We start from the raw sequence: 17,257 nt of genomic DNA on the forward strand, positions 1-17,257 counted from the left end.
AGCCAAACAATCATTCTGAACGATCCATTTCCTAGAGCTATTCTTCTAATGTTAAAAGCACTAGACTGCAGCAGTGGGCCCCTCTGTGCCAGCCCTTTGCTGTCCCCGCGTGCCCAGTCCTGCCTCATTGCCGCTGCGGCGTTCCCGGAAGATTGACACTCCGGAAAGGCCTAAATCCGTAGCGGGAATGACACCCAAGGCGCGTTATGAACTGCCGAGCACGGAGATACCTGCTGACGTGTGAGTGGTTGCCAAGATCCGAGCGGGGTGGATGTGTCGGGTGTGTGGTCTCTCTCACATATTTTGGATGCAAAATGCCAATAGCTGACAAGCAGATACTCACGTTGATAACATAAGAAAGGCAATTTTTTTGTTAATCCTTAGCAAGTGTCCTGTCATGCGCTAATTGGTAACAGGAATGAATATGTGAGATGTTGGAGTTTGTTGCCAGTAGCTACACTTAAGTTACCACATAAAAATGTAAAAGAGACCCAATTCAGACTCTCTGTTCAAATGTTCTTCCCTTAAAAGTGCCTTTTCCCACTGAAGCAGCGGATTTCCCTGATATGGCTTGAAAATGGTCAATGTTGCAAGGAATAAATGAAACCAAAACACCCAGCGAGACAGTGGTACCTTCTGTTACCCGTGGGCACGTGAACAAAGCTTGTTGTGACAATGTCTCTAGTGAACTGTGAAAACTGTTGTTAGAAATTGGTATATAATGCAAACGCTTTGGAAAAAAAAACAATAAAATCAAGTTCCTCCTTTGTTATTTGTTTCTTTGTTATTATGTATATGTGACAAAGATGTTTAGTTTTAAGATAAATTTAAGATAAATAATACTTAGTTCCTGGGAGGTCTTTGATTTGGAATATTGGTATTTATTTACACACTCTGATAGGAAAAAAAAAAATCACCACCAGCTACTTTAGCTCTTGGAGCATCTGAAACTAGCTGCTCTCTGCAGAGAAGAGTAAGGGAGCTTTTTGTTTTTAATTTTTTCTTGAAGGCTGATTGTGGCTTTAAGTATATGGGTAATCAGTCAGGAAACGACCTTGCTCCTCAAAGGGAGGAAGGTTGTTTCCTCCTGCATCTAGGTTGATTTTAACTGGATGTGTCCCCGCCAACCTAGTCTGTGATGTGACTCTTCTGCTCTCTTTAGACACTCTATCCGTCCTCTGCTCCGAGTGAGCCCGGAGGGATCGCAGCGTCCGGATGAGCCTGGGCTGGCCGTGAGCCTGCCCGCTCTGATAGCCTGGGTGTCCAGCAGAGCAAAGCAACAGCACCGGGCGAGTTGGACTTGACTTTTCTGCTGGTTTTGCTCCCTGTGGGCACACATGGTAATAGGAAAAGGTGGGACCGGAACAACAGGTTGAACCATCAAGGTCCTGAGTCTTTCCCGACTCTTGGATGCTTGCAGCAGCCCCAGGCTTTGAAGGATAAAATAACTTAGGGTTTGTGCAGATCCTTGCTTCAATGCAGCTTCTCTGTTCCCTCAGCCCTGCTCTGCCTTTTCCTTGCTTCTCAATCATGCAAAATGCTATTTTGAAGGCTTCAGGCTTTCTGCAGCTTCTGACTGGCATGGGCAGCCCTGCCAGCCTTGAGCCTCCGGCCAGCAAGGGAATTGCCACTTAACTCGGCTAGGGAAATCCACTGCACAAGCTGCTGTCAGTTTGTCACTTCTGTTTGCTCCAGAAGACAAATATTTGTGGCTGCGCCTTGGGATCAGCCGAACATGTGTGTCCTGGAATGACATCCTCATGGAGCATCCAGAGCAGCGCGCCCAGGAGGCTCCCAGAGTGACAGGAATTAGCAATCGTTAACGCTCCGGCTGCGCTTCCTAAGGAAACAAGGCGAAAAGCAGCAGATGTGGTTGTGAGTTTTCTCCCTGGCGTCGCGGAGGAGGATTCACCCTATGCACAGCACGGATGCAGGATGCTGAACGGCACAGCCCCACGATCCCCTTCCAAAGGGAGCCCCTCGGAATGCGCAGCCGAGGCCCGCTGGACACCAGGGACAAGGTTTTTTCCTGGTTTCCTCAGGGAGCGATGAAAGTCTCACCGCAAGAAACTGTCCGTGCGGTTTGTATGGAAGAGCTGGGCAGTGTCCAGCAATAAAAAAATGCTTGTCGCCTGCTACTTTGGCACCTCGCAGGCTGTAAATGCTGAAAATGAATGTAATTTTGCCTCTTTGTAGGAGTGCTTGTAATTTTATACATATATATACACACATATATATATATATATATATACACACAATATTGCCAGGATGAAAACAATACATGAAAACAGAGTGAAGCGGCTCGCGTTATTTTGCACTGCCAAAGCCAAAGGGCTGCCTCCATGGGGACAGGCACCTGGAGCGCTTCCCTCCCGGTCCCACCGTGTGGAGCAGGGATGCAGCAATCCCCTGGGAAGAGGGGGAGGACACCCTGCCCATGCCACCTTGGCAGAGGATTGTGGAGCAGCGAAACCCTGCGGTTACCTCCTCTTTATCTTTCTGCTTGCAAAAGCAGTGAGTTGGGGAATAAGCAGCACCTGCTTGTTATTTTCCTAGCGATTTTAGGGATTTTATTTCTCCAGGAGTTGGCCTGGAACACGGATTCCTCCGGCTGGAAGTGACCTCACAAACAGCGACGCTGCGCGACGGGTTCCAGCGTGTCCCGCGTGGAGCGGCCGCTGTCGCGCGGCGCCTCCGGCCATGGAGCCCTTGCACAAGAAGCGCGTCATGTCCGACCTCCTCCTGACGTCCCTGACCTCCTTTTCCGAGGTGGACACCCGGTACTCGGTGTTCTCTCACTTCAGGTACTCGTGGAGCGAAGTCGTCCTAACGCGGCTCTTGGGTTAACGGGGATGGGATTGGGGTGGATGACGGGATTCACCTGCTGGGTAATTCCTGTGCTGTGGGACCCACCATGGGATCGACTGGGTCAATATGCAATTATGTTGAATGAAAGCAAAGGGTTGAATTTTGTGTTAGCTTTGATTACACTTCAAATATTATTTTACAAATATTTAACAGTTCTTAAGTATGTCTCAGGTATTGATGGTTTTCCTCACTGCCATTAACTGACTTCCTCAGATTCGGTACTTATTAGACCATGACCTTTGGTGGCAAAAACAAGGGAACAAGAATGTCCTAGTCCCTCATTTATGTCCTCTGAGAACAGAATATGTCTATGTTTTCTGTGCATTTTTCCCGACCAGGAGCAGCTTGACTTATCCTAGCAGTCCTTCCCTTTGGGACATGCCTGTCCCTGCTGGCTACAGAATTGTGTGGCTATTCCACCTCCTGAAAGCAAACCTAGTGAGAGACGACTGCAGTGGGTGGGTTTGTACCCCTGGACGTGAGGTGAAGGGCTCTGACGTGGAGCTGGCGAGCCGAGGATTCACAAGGGTCTCGGTAGGGCTGGGCTTGGCCATAGGAGTCTCCAGCCTGCAAGAGCGAGTGGTCAGGCCTGGCTCTGCGTGGGAGCAAATGTACTCAGGGTGATATTTTGTGTGCTTTCCACGTGATATTAAATTTAAATATCATTAAGGAGCCATACTGTTTCCTGGATGAGATGAAATCACAGATTTTTTTTTAAAAAAAAAAAGGACAGCAAGCTCCGAGTGCTGGTGTCCATACACAACATGTTGCAAGGTCTCCACGCTGTGTTTGATCAGGATTCAGTCTCACAGCCACCCAGTCCTGTACCTGCAGAACCCAGCAGTGATAAGGGATGTCCAACAAGACCCCTAAATTCCTGCTCATCTGTCCCAATCCGCCGGCTGAGCCAAACTTCTCAGCCTTTCCGCTGCTTGGGATGGCTGGGACCCTCTGGAAAACTGCGCTTGAACTTGGCATGCAGAGAGCCACGGGCGAGGGGACACGTTGTCCCTCGAGCCATGGGCAAGGGGACACGTTGTCCCTCGAGTCCTCCTTGCCGGTGGCCACTTGGGTATCCCGAGCTCTTCCTGGCAGGAGGAAGGACACCAAGTTCTGCGCCTACCTGCGCCGGCTGCTGGGCAGCCCCTTCTTCGCCTTCCTCATGATCTGTATCGTGTCGCTCAACGCCGTCTTCCTGGCCGTGGAGACCGACTACCGCCTCCGGCTCAGCTCCAGCACCTTCTTCGCGGTAAGGCCGGGAAACACATTTCAGGGCTGAGCTTTAAGCTCCTTCCCATGGTGGTTATCGTTCTTAGAAGGCAACGGTTACGTCCTTTTCATGGCGGCTCTTTTCCCCTCCGTTGTTGCAAGGCGGCTGGCTTAAGCACGCTTTTATTAGTCAATTTTCACATTGAAAACCCCCTCTTGTAGCGCTCCTTGATTTCCTCGTGTTACACAACTCAGCTACTGTACGCAAATCTCTGAGCCTTAATTATATACCCCAGTAATATATAGAGAGACCTGGCTAATGTCAAGTCGCTCTGGGGGAACTTCAGAGGTTTCGGAAAGCGCCGCCTCCAGAAGCAGGATTGTGCGGGAGAAGCAGGCGGTGCCAGGATGGAGGGTCCCTGATCTGGGATGCAGCTGGGACCCTCGTGTGGCCTCATGACTGATCAGCGCTGAACTGCGGCTTTCCAGGGCCTCTCTGCTTCCCATTTGTCCCTTGCTGAGGGGACCCGGTGGGTGTTTGCAATGGGGATGGCATCTGCTCCGCTCCTCCTCCCCATGCCCTCCTTGTGCCCCTCCACAGCTGCGTTGGGATGCTGTTTGGTGGAACAGGGCCTCGGTCCACGTTCTGCTGTTTTCTTGGTTTTCGTGGCCCTTCAGAGGTCCATTTTGAGGCTAATGCTGCTTTGGGGCCCACATTTGCTGCAAGAACGGCAGGAGCAGGGACCAGGAGCCCCCCTGTAGAGGGAGGACATAGAATCATAGAGGAAAGGACCTCTAGATGTCATCCAGTCCAACCCCCTGCACACACAGGGTCACCTAGAGCACGTGGCACAGGACTGCGTCCAAGCGGGTTTTGAAGATCTCCAGAGAAGGAGACTCCACAACCTCTCTGGGCAGCCTGTTCCAGTGCTGTCACCCTCACTGTTAAGAATTTTTTCCTTGAGTTCCATGGTGGCCTCTGGGCCAGCAGCACCAATGGACAACAGTTCTGCTCTGTACTGCAGTGTCTCTCAGGCCCAGTCCTGGTGACAGTCCCTGTGGCCGGGTCCAGGTCCCCACAGGCATGGTGCCAGCAGCCGAGGTGCCATCCCTTAGGTCAGCAAGGTGCTTACGTCCCCATCTCCCCACACAGCTCACGGACTCGCTCATCCTCTCCATTTACACCAGCGAGTTTCTACTCAAGCTCTACGTGGACCCCATCGGCTACTGGAAGGACGGCTACAATGTCCTGGACGCCGTCATCCTGCTCCTGGCCTTCATCCTGCCCGCTTTCAGCTCGCCTCCGGCCCACTCCTGGGAGGTGGCCAAAGGCCTCCAGGCCCTGCGCATCCTCAAGCTCATCAAGTACAGCAGCGGGATGCGGGTAAAGCTCGGCCCTCCGCTCGGTGACGGCGGCTCTTCCGTCCCTTTGGACTCAGACTCTCTTTCCTGGTCTTTTTAAGCGAGCGCTGGGTGTCCAGGGGGCTGCCTGGCCTCTCACGGGGCTGTTGATCACGGTAGCCTGGGAGGGAAGGAGAAGTCTAATAGTCCCTGATTTCTTTAAGACACCCCTGACTTGGTCACGGTTTCTTTCCCATTTCTGCTCCCTCCCCAGTGGAGTGCAGGGATTTTATTTTTACTACAGCAGAGTAGACACAAAAAAATCCCTGTAAAATAGGGGTCACGTGCTGCTCCTGGGTTGTGCGTGTTTTCCTCCGCCATCTCCTGCTTAGCTCTCTCCTGGCAGCGCTGGAGGTTTGTTTTTCAGCAAGGAGCTTATGTGGGCAATGAATGCTCGGCCAGCATTTCTGCGTGTGATTAATTGGCTGGGGAGCCCACCAGAAGTGGGATGTTTATGGGCACAGGGCTCTTATAACGTTCACTTCTGAGCCTTCGTTGCTCTAGTTTGGATCGTAAACTTCACTTATCGCCAGACTTTTATATGTTAATTATTCTGTGTTGCTGGGAGGAGGGACAGCATAGCCTATGAAATAACGAATGATTTGGGAAAGGCAAATCGGATGCTCGTGTTTAGTCTGGATGATTAAAAAAGAGCTAATTGACGCATGGCAAAGTGGGCAGATGTTTAATGCCAATGAAGAGTTTGTGTTTGCTTGGAGCTCACGCTACACGCGCTTCAACTTGTGGGACTCACCGCCCGAGATGCCGTGTTTGGGGACGAAGAGTAAGGAAAACTGGAGGATAAGACTTGGCACCTTACTCCCATGGGATGTTTAAACGCAAAGGTGCTTTGAAAAATCCCAGTAGGCACAAGTTTGTGGCTTTAAGAGCCTAAATGCTGTTGGAAATCTGGCCCGTGCAAACATAGGCTTTGGTGGAAGACAGTGAGACTTGACAGTAAGGAACTGTGCCCACTGGGACACTGTACCTGCCTTTGGGAGAGAGTGCCTGGATGGCATTATTGGGAAAAACTATCCAAAGAAGGAAAATTCTTTAGGCTCTAGCAGTCCCTTCCTGTGCCAGAGCTGTTATAAATATCACACAAAGTCCTGCCTTACTCCTGCCTCCCCTTTTCCAGGGCCATGTGATTCCTGCCTTTGCATCCTGATCTGAGGAGACGAGCGCCCCAAGCTGTTTGACATCCCAACAGGCAACACCTCTTTGCTTAAAAATCATTTAAAAATGCAATAGGTCTGCCTAAATGTGTTTTGCTGAGGGTGTGGGAGGTTACTTATACCTGTGTGTGCATTGTAATTTATTAATTGAAGTCTAAATTGGCCCTCAACAGGTTAGCAGTATTTAATGCACAGAGCTCAAACATGCAACACATTCTTGGCACGTTTCCCTTTATTAATTAAAAACCTCTTTAAAACACTCTGCCTTCCACCTTGGAGCAATAAATTTCCACCTTGAGGAAATAATTTCCTTGTTGTATTCCATACAGAGACGTTCTGTTAGCTGCAATCCCCGTTCCAGTGTAGGCCCCGTTCATCTTTATTTCAAATTGAAAACAAACTTTCAAAATGCCAGGCTGTTCTTCAAGGGAAAGAAAAAAAAAAAGGACTTTTCTGCTTTTTTAAAAAATATATATTTAGGATTAATTTCAATGTAGTTTACTACCTGTGCAGGCTGTGAACCACAAAGCTCCTTCTTAATATGAGCTTGGAGGAATCTGCAGCAGTTCCTGAGGGCGCGCGGGGAGGCAGGAGCTGCCCTGGCCGCTGGGACGCCTCGATGCTCCTGCACAGGAGGCACTTGCCAGCCTGCAGTTGCCCCGAGTCTTTTTACAGCCCTCCTGCTACGCTGGGCCAGGGGAGGTTGTTTTTCTTTATGCCGAATGCCGTGACATAACGTGGCAAAAATGCCGTAGGATGGCTGGATTGAATGGGTTTTGGGCAAGGAGTGATCGGAAACCTCCTGGCAGGGAGTGAGCATCCATTTGGGAACGCTCCCCATCTGGGGAGATGCTCAGAGGCGTTGCACAGTCTGGTCTGGGCCATTTCCTTGGCCTGTCCTGGAGAGGAAAGCAGGCTCAGGCAATCCTGATGCTGCCTGTGGATATAAGCTATGAACTGGGGATACTCTGCAGCTTCCTGTGGTCCAGACGACGTGTTCTGACCTGACTCCTCCTGAGTTTTGGATGTGTCCAGGTGACTGCACCGCTGCTACCTACAGCATCACTGCTGGGTCTCTGTGGTGCAGGCACAGAGCTGGCAACCCCCGCTCTTGCCGCCCGTCTCTGAGCACGGCTGGGTGACACGGCCATGAGGCCACATTATCGCTTTCCTCTGTGGTCACTCTTAGCAAAGCTGCCAGAGCTGGAAATTTTAGAGGGAAAAAAAAAAAGGCAAAGCCGGCACTCGCCTTTGCATAAGTCTTTGTTGCCTTGGTAGGTAGATCCAAGAAATTCAGCCCATCGAGGTTGAGGAGTGACTAGTGGCCAAAAGAAGGACCTGGGACGTTTGGCCAGACGCAGTGTTGTGTGTTTGTTTTCTAGAGCACACCAGCCTTGCAAAAGCCAAAAGTCTATTCAGGCAAGTGCTGCGGGAGTCCTTAATCCATCATAACAGGATCAACTTTTTGGCAGCTAGGGGGGACTGGAAAGAACGTCTTATGCTAGCTTTGCACAAATGTCTGCACCAGGAAGTACCATCCAAGCAGATCAACTGGATAGATTTCAGAGCTTTAACTTGAGATGCTGTTGACAGAGCTATTGTCCAAAGAGGAAATGATAAATGGATGGTCTCTGAGCTAGTGCACTGTGTGAGAAACGCTCTGGTGTTAGCAGGCGTGTTGCAATGAGGGGAAAGCAGCCAGCCCATGTGGCTGCTGGTCTCTAGAGGAATATAACATGGATGCAAGAGGCTACATGTCGTCTTCTGTAATTTGCAGTTAACAGGAAAGTTTGCATTTGGCTAAAAGCCATTGCCGATGAATCCGACCTAAGCTCAATCCCCCAGCCGGCATTCCCATCAACTCCCAAGAGTGTCTTTTGTATATATCGATGTCACATGTAGGTCTTTATAAGAAATCAGGCTGTCTCAGGGGCCATACCCTGCTCCTTCTGGGTGAACCCAAGCTTTGCACAGGGCTTTCTCTAGGAGAGCAGCCCCGGAGGGACGAGGGGGAAGTTCTCCATACCCAGGCCCTTGCTGCACAGCAGTGGTTGAGGGCAGCAGCTCGGGGTAGATGCTGAGGCAGGAGGGTTAATAGCACTGCTCGTTTGGGTTTGGTGGATTGCAAGGGATAGGAAGAGCCGTGTCCTTTATGAACATGAACGTGTTACTCTGTTAGCAACCTGTCACGGTGAAACCCTGTGTCAGGAAGGAGTGAGAGGCTCATGTGTGTTGAGAGTCATCGCTCTGGCACTGCACAGCCCCTGCTCTTGCCTCTGGGCAGCACTTGCTCACTGCAGAGCCCTGCCAAGGACATTTCCCAGTCCAAGAGGCTTGAACATGAGCAGAGTCTCTGGATTTTGTAGCACTTGAGTGCGCAGCGGTGGCTGCCCCACGACTGTCCTCGATTTCTGGTACTGCACTGCAGGTGCATGGGAAGGAGCTGGTTCAGGACTGCTCTCAGGAGCTTGTCACCTACCGAATTGCTGTGCCACTTCCCTGCCTTCATCCTGGCCCAACAGGCATTTCCTTTACCTGGGGCTGCCTTTTCTTCTGCTAAGAAGCACTCTCTTTCTTTTCCCTTCTGCAGATTGTCATGAAGGCTCTTGGCCAGATGGTGAAGACAGTGACGTATGTCCTCATCTTGCTGTTCCTACTGATGTTTATATTTGCCATTCTGGGACATGGTTTATATGGACATCCTGAAAATGGAGACACGGAAAACTGGGGCAACATGGAGGCTGCCTTCTTCACACTCTTCAGTTTATTCACTGTAAGTACAGCAGCACTTTCCAGTTCCTGTCAGCCAAAAAAACAAACTGAATTTTGGAGTGCTGCTGAAGAAGCCCATTAATTAACTTGCAACTGTGCTGGGGTGAGTGTGAATGGCTCTATAGTGAGATCATATTGCAGATCTCTCTGAAAAATGTGATTTGGTAGATAAATTTCCTACCGTGTATTGAAAATTCAGGAGGGTAAATCTCTCAAGCTGCCGGCAATGAGACCTTTGCTAGCTGTCTTAAACCTGGAACTCTAAGGAAGAGAAGAAACTGTGTTCAATTAAAAAATAAAAAATAAAAAGGAGAGAGAAAAAATAGAGAGGAGCAAGATCTCATATGGCTTGTGAATTATACTGTGGTTTGGAACTAACTCTCTGTTCTGGTTAAATGCATTTGCAGGTTGATGGCTGGACAGACATACAGGAAGAGCTGGAGAATCATGGGTTTACAAACAGCCACGTGTTCATGATTGTGTTCATCTTGCTGGGGTTCTTTGTGTTCTTCCACATGTTCATTGGAGTTGTGATTATCAAAATGCAGGTAGTAGTGGTTCCTTGCATTGCACGTCTGTGTTTGGGGGCGCATGTCACTAGCCAACAGGCCTATCTTGGAAAACTGACATTTGCCTGCTTGTAAAAATGGTCTCCTGGTGCAACTAGAAACATTTTGGATTCAGAAGTCCTTTGTCCTGAGCAGAATAAGCATGTCTTTCCAACTCTGCCTGGTTTGGGTCATCTTTACATCTCTACTTTGACTCTTGTTTTTCCACAGTTGCTAAAATCTCCCACTTCTCCAGTACCACCAGCCCTTTGCACCAGGGCAGCCAGTGCACTTTGCACCAAGGGCAGAGACACAGACCCTGTGTCTCGTCAGCCCCTGGCTGATTTCATGGTTCTTGTAACTGCCTCTAACTCATCTGATACAAGTCAGTGCTTGGAGACAGGGACTGGGCTGCAGGGATGAATCTGCACATGGAATAAGGTGAAGCCCATGGCAAGAGCATCCTGCATTCAGACAACCGCAGGGTGTCAGCCCCGGCTGATCTAAATTAACAGAATTTTGGCTCCTTCGTGGGGCTGGAGCTGGGCCGGGGGTTTTGAAGCACGAGTCTCCTTGACTGATCCCTTGAACCATCCGCTCTGACTGTGCTCTGGGACTCGCTCTCATGCTGCCCGTTTGGCATTGGCAGGACTCAAACCAGAAGTACGAACGGGAGTGCAAAGCAACGAGGAAGGCTGCAATTTGGGCCAAGAAACAAGTACTCCTGAAAAAGCAGCAGGAGGAAATGAGCAAGATCACACATCAGCGGGTGAGTGACCCAGCTAGGCAGTGTTTGGCCTTGGGTGCATAGCAAGAACTGCAGGTATTAGGTATTCTTCACTATGACAAGAAAAATATGAGCCATTTTCAATGGAGGAATAATTTACTTTTTTTTACTCCCCCCCTTTCTTATGACAATTTAGGCTGTACATTCTCTGTGCATTTTTGGTAGGATCATCACATGGTAGAATTTTGGTAGGATCAGCTCTTAAAAGCATTGCAATGGAACTTAATGGTAAAGATATTAGAAAAGGTTTCAGTGTATTTCTGTCTGAATTTGTTTAACTTCAAAGAGAAATTAACAAGAAAACTTTTCAGGTCATGTCAAGCCAAGAATCCCGTCCAGAAATGACTTGGACTCCCTTTCAGCGAGCACTCGAGGGAGGTCGCGATGCTGCCTGCTCTCTCGCAGTCTGTTGATGCAAAGTTTCCAAAATGTTACTACGGACTTGAAATTCATGTCCTGGGTTCTGCAGGAGTGCTTTGCCTTGCTTGATAAAGGGCTTTTGCAAAGCAGTCTTGAAGTAAATGTAGTAAAGCTGTCACTGAAATGTAAATGATTAGAGCAACGTGACTGCCTGTTTCCCCCAACTCTTCTGCTCATTCTTGCTAGAAAATGTAATTTAATCATTTCAGAATGGCTCGGCTGAGAGTGCTCTTGCATTTGGGCCAGAAAATCCCTGGTCCAAATACTGTGTCGAGTGACTGGTTTTGAGCAGCAATTTAAGTCTTGCTCCTAGCACCAGGGGTGGCAATAGCTCAACAATGACAGGACCCATCTCCTTGGGTCCCTTCTCAACAGGCAATTACAGATTGCTGGTACCAGGACGTGCAACACCTACCCCATTCTCCTAAAGCCCCATGGGGGCAGGAATTACAGATTGCCCCATTTCCAGCCCATCTCTCGTTTCACCCTGCTTGGTGCAAGCAGGAGCTCGCAAGTGTCTGGAGAACAACTATCTCTGTGCGACCCCTTCTCATTGCTAACAGTGTTCTGTTCCTGAGCTTGTTTTTTTTTCTCACCAGAAATCCATTCAATATAGAGCCTTCAGCGAGATGGTGGATAACTTCAAGAAGACATTGCACCACACGGATTCCATCATCGTAGAGGATTTTTGCGTCAGCCTCCGGTTTATTGATCTTTATTTGACAGTCTTGGACCTGCAGGATGAGTCAGTGGAGAGGTTGGTAACCGTGGAGCTGGTGAGTATGGGGGAGACTCCAAGACAAAAGACCCCCGAATACTCTTTCTACATACTGGGTTATTGGAGCGAGTGGACGTTTTTTGGCCATCCTCCTTAGGGAAAATGCTGCTGTTCTCAGCATGAGCAGTACTGAGAGCTTAGGAAAGCTCCCACATCCAATACGCGCTACAAACAGGGCTGTTTTCTAACACACTCAAACCAAAACACATGGAAAATTTGCTTGGAGTGAGCAGCATTCCTGGACAGGGCCACCTACCCCTGTGCAGGGCAAGGGACAGAGGTGGCCTCGTGCAGCACGTCTTGTCCCCAGGGAAGCCCTGGGTGTCCCCCAGAACCAGTGTCCATCCTCCACCTGCCTCTCACGTTTCCTTGCTGCATCCCTAGGAGAGAGGAGGGCCCTTCCTGCATTTATGGAACTGGGGTGATTTGTTGGTACCCACATTCAGGAGGAGAGGAGGCAGGATGCTCGCCTGCCTTGTTACAGCAGTAATCCAGGCTGACCTGTGCTTTGACTCAGCAATGGACTTTTCTGGATCTTGTTCAGGGGAGTGACTAACCCTAGGCAATTCGCTTAGACCGTGTAACCATAAAAACCTCCCTCAAATCCTTCGAATGCAGCCTGACACATTTTACACATCTTAGGTTAACCTTAATGTGAGGCAAGCCTATGATCACGTTGGGTACCTATTGTTTAAAAAACCCTGGATCTGGTCTGGAGTGCTGCAGCTTTCTCATGCTGAGGACCACGTTGGGGGAGAGAGAGAGATGCCAATGGCTGGTTCAGCAGAGCTCACCACATCTCCAGCTTGTGCCAGGAAATGGTTTATGGAGCGCTGCTGCCTCCCCGACCACAGATCTGACCACTGCCCTAGACATATTATTTTGAAAATTCCCTCCTGTCCAGTTCCCCATGGGATCAGGGATCCTTCCAGGAGTCTTAGCATCACTTTTCCTCTGTGTGCTGAATGCACCCATCAGGACTAGCGCTCCTGAAGTGTTTTGCCGTGCACATTGCTGATCCGGTCCCACATGGCACTTCTGCCATTCACCATATCTGATCTTTAGGAGAAAAATATTTGAAAGAATGTTAAATAAAACCAACACAGAAAGGGGAGTCAGCTTCATACAAAATACATGGGATCTTTTCACTGTTTTTGAACTGCCTGGGTTTACAGAGGGGTGGTTAGATGGAGTGCTCTTCTCTATATGCCTCTTAAATAGGCTCTCCACATGGTATTTCAATGGTATTGGAAAGTGATCCATCCTGCTAGCAGGATAGTTTTGCCATGCTCCCCTCTCGTTGCAGATTACAAGAGCTACATTGTGAAATGCTTGGCGTATTGAGCAGGATCTTGGAAAGCATGGAAGGAAAATCTCAGCCACTGCCTGAGAAGATTGAAAAATAAAGGTTTTGTCGTGGGCAACGTGATCCTTGGGGACTGTCAGGACTCTGCCCAGAATCTTTATTCCGAAGCTCTATTGAGTAAGGACAGAAGCATTTGCAACCAAAAATAATTCGGGAAACATTAGTTTTCCTTTCTCCTGGCTCATTCTTGCCATGTCTATCCCGGGTGCTGATGGAGACCCTGACACACCTGGTAGGTGGCAGCCCAGGAAGGACACTGTTGTTCGGGCTGCAGGAACTGCACGCTCCCAAAGCATTACAGCTCAGCTCCTTTTCATGGAAACCTTGCAATAAAGCTGGGATTAGACCTGCAAGTGCCTGAACTGTCTGTCCTTCCTTTCTAGGATCAAGCAGACCCGATATAGCTAAGGGGCTGTTCTGAGCTGGAGAGAAATGAACCGTGCTGAGGACACAGACCATAACATCATGTCCTTATTGGAGATATTGTAATATCTCGCTGCCCCAGAGCCAGCCCTGGTAGAGGAGGCACCCAGGCACGGTAGTCACTGCCACATGCATCATCTAACAGGGAAAGGGCCACCGTGACCTGTCTCTTGTTGCACAGACGACGAGGATTAACGGAGCTGTAGCAACCTGTACCCATCATGATTTACTTGTCACCCTATCCTCCCTTTGCTGTGGTACCCAGGAAATTAGAGCTGGAGGGTGACAAGAGGGAAGAAAGTGCAAGCTGGGTGTTGGGTGCCCAGGATGTGTTTCTGACCTGTGGGTGCTGCAAAGTCATGAGGGTTTTCATAGTGGGTTTCTGGGTGCTGAGTTTTACTAAATAACAATAACTTCTATTTAAGCCTCCTCAAGGACATACCATCCTGCTACGGCTCTCAGCAGCAAAATAAACAAGGAGCAGCACAGAACATCACCCAAATCAAAATTATTGATGTTTTTCCCAACGGAGAGAGATGGGATGCTGCCGACGATGCCCCAGGCTGTTATCACAGCAGTGAGCTCCTCTTGGTATTTCTTTACAGCTCTACTTTTTATACACTGGCCTTGGAGCTGCCTTTTGCACTGTTAGCATGCCCTAAAGGCAGCTCCATGCTAATCACGTCACTGTTCCTGTTTATTTGGGATGGGAATGGTATTGGCCAGGTCTGGACCATGGTCTCTTGTCCTTCTTGAAGGGGTTTGCAGCTGCTCACAGAAGCTCCTCGTAAAAGGACCAGAGAGAAAGCAGTGACATGAGTTCCTCCTAAATTTGTTTTTCATGTTCTCGTTTGTAATAATTTTGTGTTTTATGAGGAATACTTCCGAAAACTTCCCCAACATGATGGAAACACATGTGGCGCTCCAGTGCTCTGGGACCGTTTTTGCTGAGACTAGATCAAAACCTGCTTTGCTCCGACACTCGCACCGGGAGGCTTCCCATGAACTGGCCCCATGGAGCAGCGTGAGGCATCCGCAGCCCCAGGGGATGCCGAAAAGGGACCCCGGGATTTTATTCGGAGCACAGGACCACTGCTGTGTTCACTGTGCTGGCAAAACCAAGGTGCGGGAAGCGAATGCAGATCCTAGAAATTACTTTTGGGGACTTCCATGTTAATAGCAGTGAGGTTAAAAGAAGTTTACTTGTTTCAACCAATTTATCTTCTTCTACGAGTAGCATGAACTGAGATTTCAACAAAACAGTGTCACACATACCGGGGTCAGGATGCAGTAGGTGCTGCTGAGTTGGTGAATTACTCCGGGGTTTGCGTTGTAGTTGCTATAAAGCTTTTTTTATTTTTATTTATTTATTTATTTAAGATTTTTGACACCCTTGGGCTCTGGCCCTGCTGGGACAGCCCTTGGCTGCTGTGGCCAGGGCTGGTGGTGCCCAGGAACCAGGTAGACCATGTGTCCCATTCGGTCCCATCTCTGTGTCAGAAGCAGCTTTGGGGGACAGAGCGAGGGCAGAGCCTGCACGTATTAATGAGGGAAAATTAATATATTTAGTGCCCTGCTCCTCCTCTGGGCCGGTGCAAGGCAGTGGTTGAAGAAGGGTGGACTGGACCTTGTAGAAAGAGAGGCCCCTTTTCTCAGGCAATGGCTTTTCCCCAGAAGCTAAATGATACATAATGTTTATATAGTGTTTTGCCTCTCCTAAATGCAGGCTAGACATTAATTGATTCCAGGTTTGCTCCGTGAAGTAGGTCAGCTATTTCCATGCGCAGATAACGCGCCCGCCGGCGCTGCCCGAGGCTGGGCCTGGGGACAGTGCAGAGCGGTGGCACCAACACCCTGTCCCCCCCAGACCCCACGCCTGGGCTGCATGTACAGCCCTGCTGATGGATGTCGAAATCTGTGGCCAATCTGTAAACCCAGTTACATTAAGCCGGGTTCAAATGAAATCTGTTTATGTCTCCCGTGCTCGCTGCCACTCGAAGCAGGACTAACCCAACGCTGTTTGTGTTCAAAGCCTCTTAAACCTCCGCTCTGACCATCTCGAGAGTGAAATATAAAGTACTTGCTCGGAGCTGGCCGGGCTCCAGGACGTCGCTGCAGACTCACCCTCTCTTTTGCTCATGGGGCCGCTTAGAAAAAACATCGCACGCTTTAAGCAGCAATGGAAAAAATAATTTTAATTCACTTGTGTTTACATAACATTGGAAGCTTGCAAGGATTTGTGCGGACCGTTATTAATGGTTTAAACTGGCACTGTAAAATTGCTCCTCCTGCAAACGTGAGGCTGGTGCTGCAGCCCGCGTCGCGGCAAGCAATTTGCTTGCGGTGCAGTGGCCTCTACCACTGCTTTTTATTTTGGCAACCTGGAAACAGCCTCTTGTCTCTTCTGCTGGTGGAAAAATACTAAAATCAGAAGAATGGATCCGAAGAAATGGCCAGCTTTTGTTGGTGGCCTTTGCTGCTGCATGTTGGGCTGGGTACTTAGGAATGGGTTGCTGGCCAGGGAGGTGCATCCATCCTTCCATAGAGGAGCCTCAAAGGAGGCCTCCAAAACCTTGACCAGCTTAATCTCCCAAATCTCAACCTAGCCCTTTGGGAGTCTGGCCTTTCTGAGGGTTTGGACATTCTATGAGCTATGAGCCAGGCTTGGCTGGTCATGAGAGGTGACGGGTCCCTGAGGTGGTGGATGAGCGTGTCCTGGGATTCTGCATGCTCCCATCAGAAGACTTGGATGCTGTTTTACTAGTCTAGTGCCCAGTGGGATCTTGTAGCTATAAAACTGCTCCTAATTACTTCTGAAGTTACTAGACAGGGTGATGGTAATTTTGCCATATAGCCCAATAGGGTTTTTTTGTATTCCATACCAAACTTTTCCCTGCCAAACCTTACTTTTCCACGTGTCTTGGTGTACAATCCCGGGCTGTGGGGCTGTGTGTCCACAGCTCCAGGCTCCGAGAGGAGATGGTTTTGGATGCCCACTGACCTGCTCTCCAGAGCTGCCTGCGCCATTTTTGCTTGCTGGTTTGCACTCCCAGAAACACAGCCTGACTCCAGCAGCTCACATGGAAGTTGGGACCTTGGCCTATGCCAGCCTCAGCACCCAAAGCCTCTAGACACCTCTGAAATCCTCCAGACAGAATCCCACCTCTGGTTTGCGGCTGTGATCCTCCGTCATTGCCGTGGTGCACGTTCGAGCAGCAGGTTGGGATGAAGGGAGTTACCTGCCTGCTTTGCACGTCAGCCTTGCAGAGGAGGCTGCAGGGGCGCGTGGAGGCACCTCCATGCTCGGGACTGGCTCCCTGCTGCTGCTGCCTCGTGCTGGAACCTACACAGGGCTAATCTGGCCTCGTTAGCTGGCTGCAAACAAATGTGCAATGTGCAAAACGCTGTGTTTAAAAGAGAAACTGCATTTAGGAGGATAACAAAGTTTGGAGGCTTTCGTGTAAATACCAGGATACTTTTTATTTTCTCCAGAGGCTTCCCTGGAGATGC

At 49.5% G+C, this 17,257-nt stretch overlaps 1 protein-coding gene across 1 annotated transcript; it reads left to right on the forward strand.

Annotated features, from left to right (window-relative positions):
* Positions 1 to 2,700: 2,700 nt before the first annotated feature.
* On the forward strand, positions 2,701 to 13,728 carry CATSPER3 (cation channel sperm associated 3). The gene is made up of 8 exons (XM_088536943.1): positions 2,701 to 2,804; positions 3,964 to 4,117; positions 5,231 to 5,461; positions 9,244 to 9,426; positions 9,833 to 9,973; positions 10,623 to 10,742; positions 11,780 to 11,956; positions 13,708 to 13,728. Exons 1-8 carry the CDS (start codon positions 2,701 to 2,703, stop codon positions 13,726 to 13,728), a joined length of 1,131 nt encoding a protein of 376 aa, XP_088393069.1.
* Positions 13,729 to 17,257: the final 3,529 nt, after the last annotated feature.

This window comes from Tinamus guttatus, unplaced genomic scaffold, assembly GCF_059628265.1.
Source record: "Tinamus guttatus ecotype Peru unplaced genomic scaffold, ASM5962826v1 Tinamus_guttatus_pri_ptg000710l, whole genome shotgun sequence".
In the NCBI taxonomy this organism is placed as follows: Eukaryota; Metazoa; Chordata; class Aves; order Tinamiformes; family Tinamidae; genus Tinamus; species Tinamus guttatus.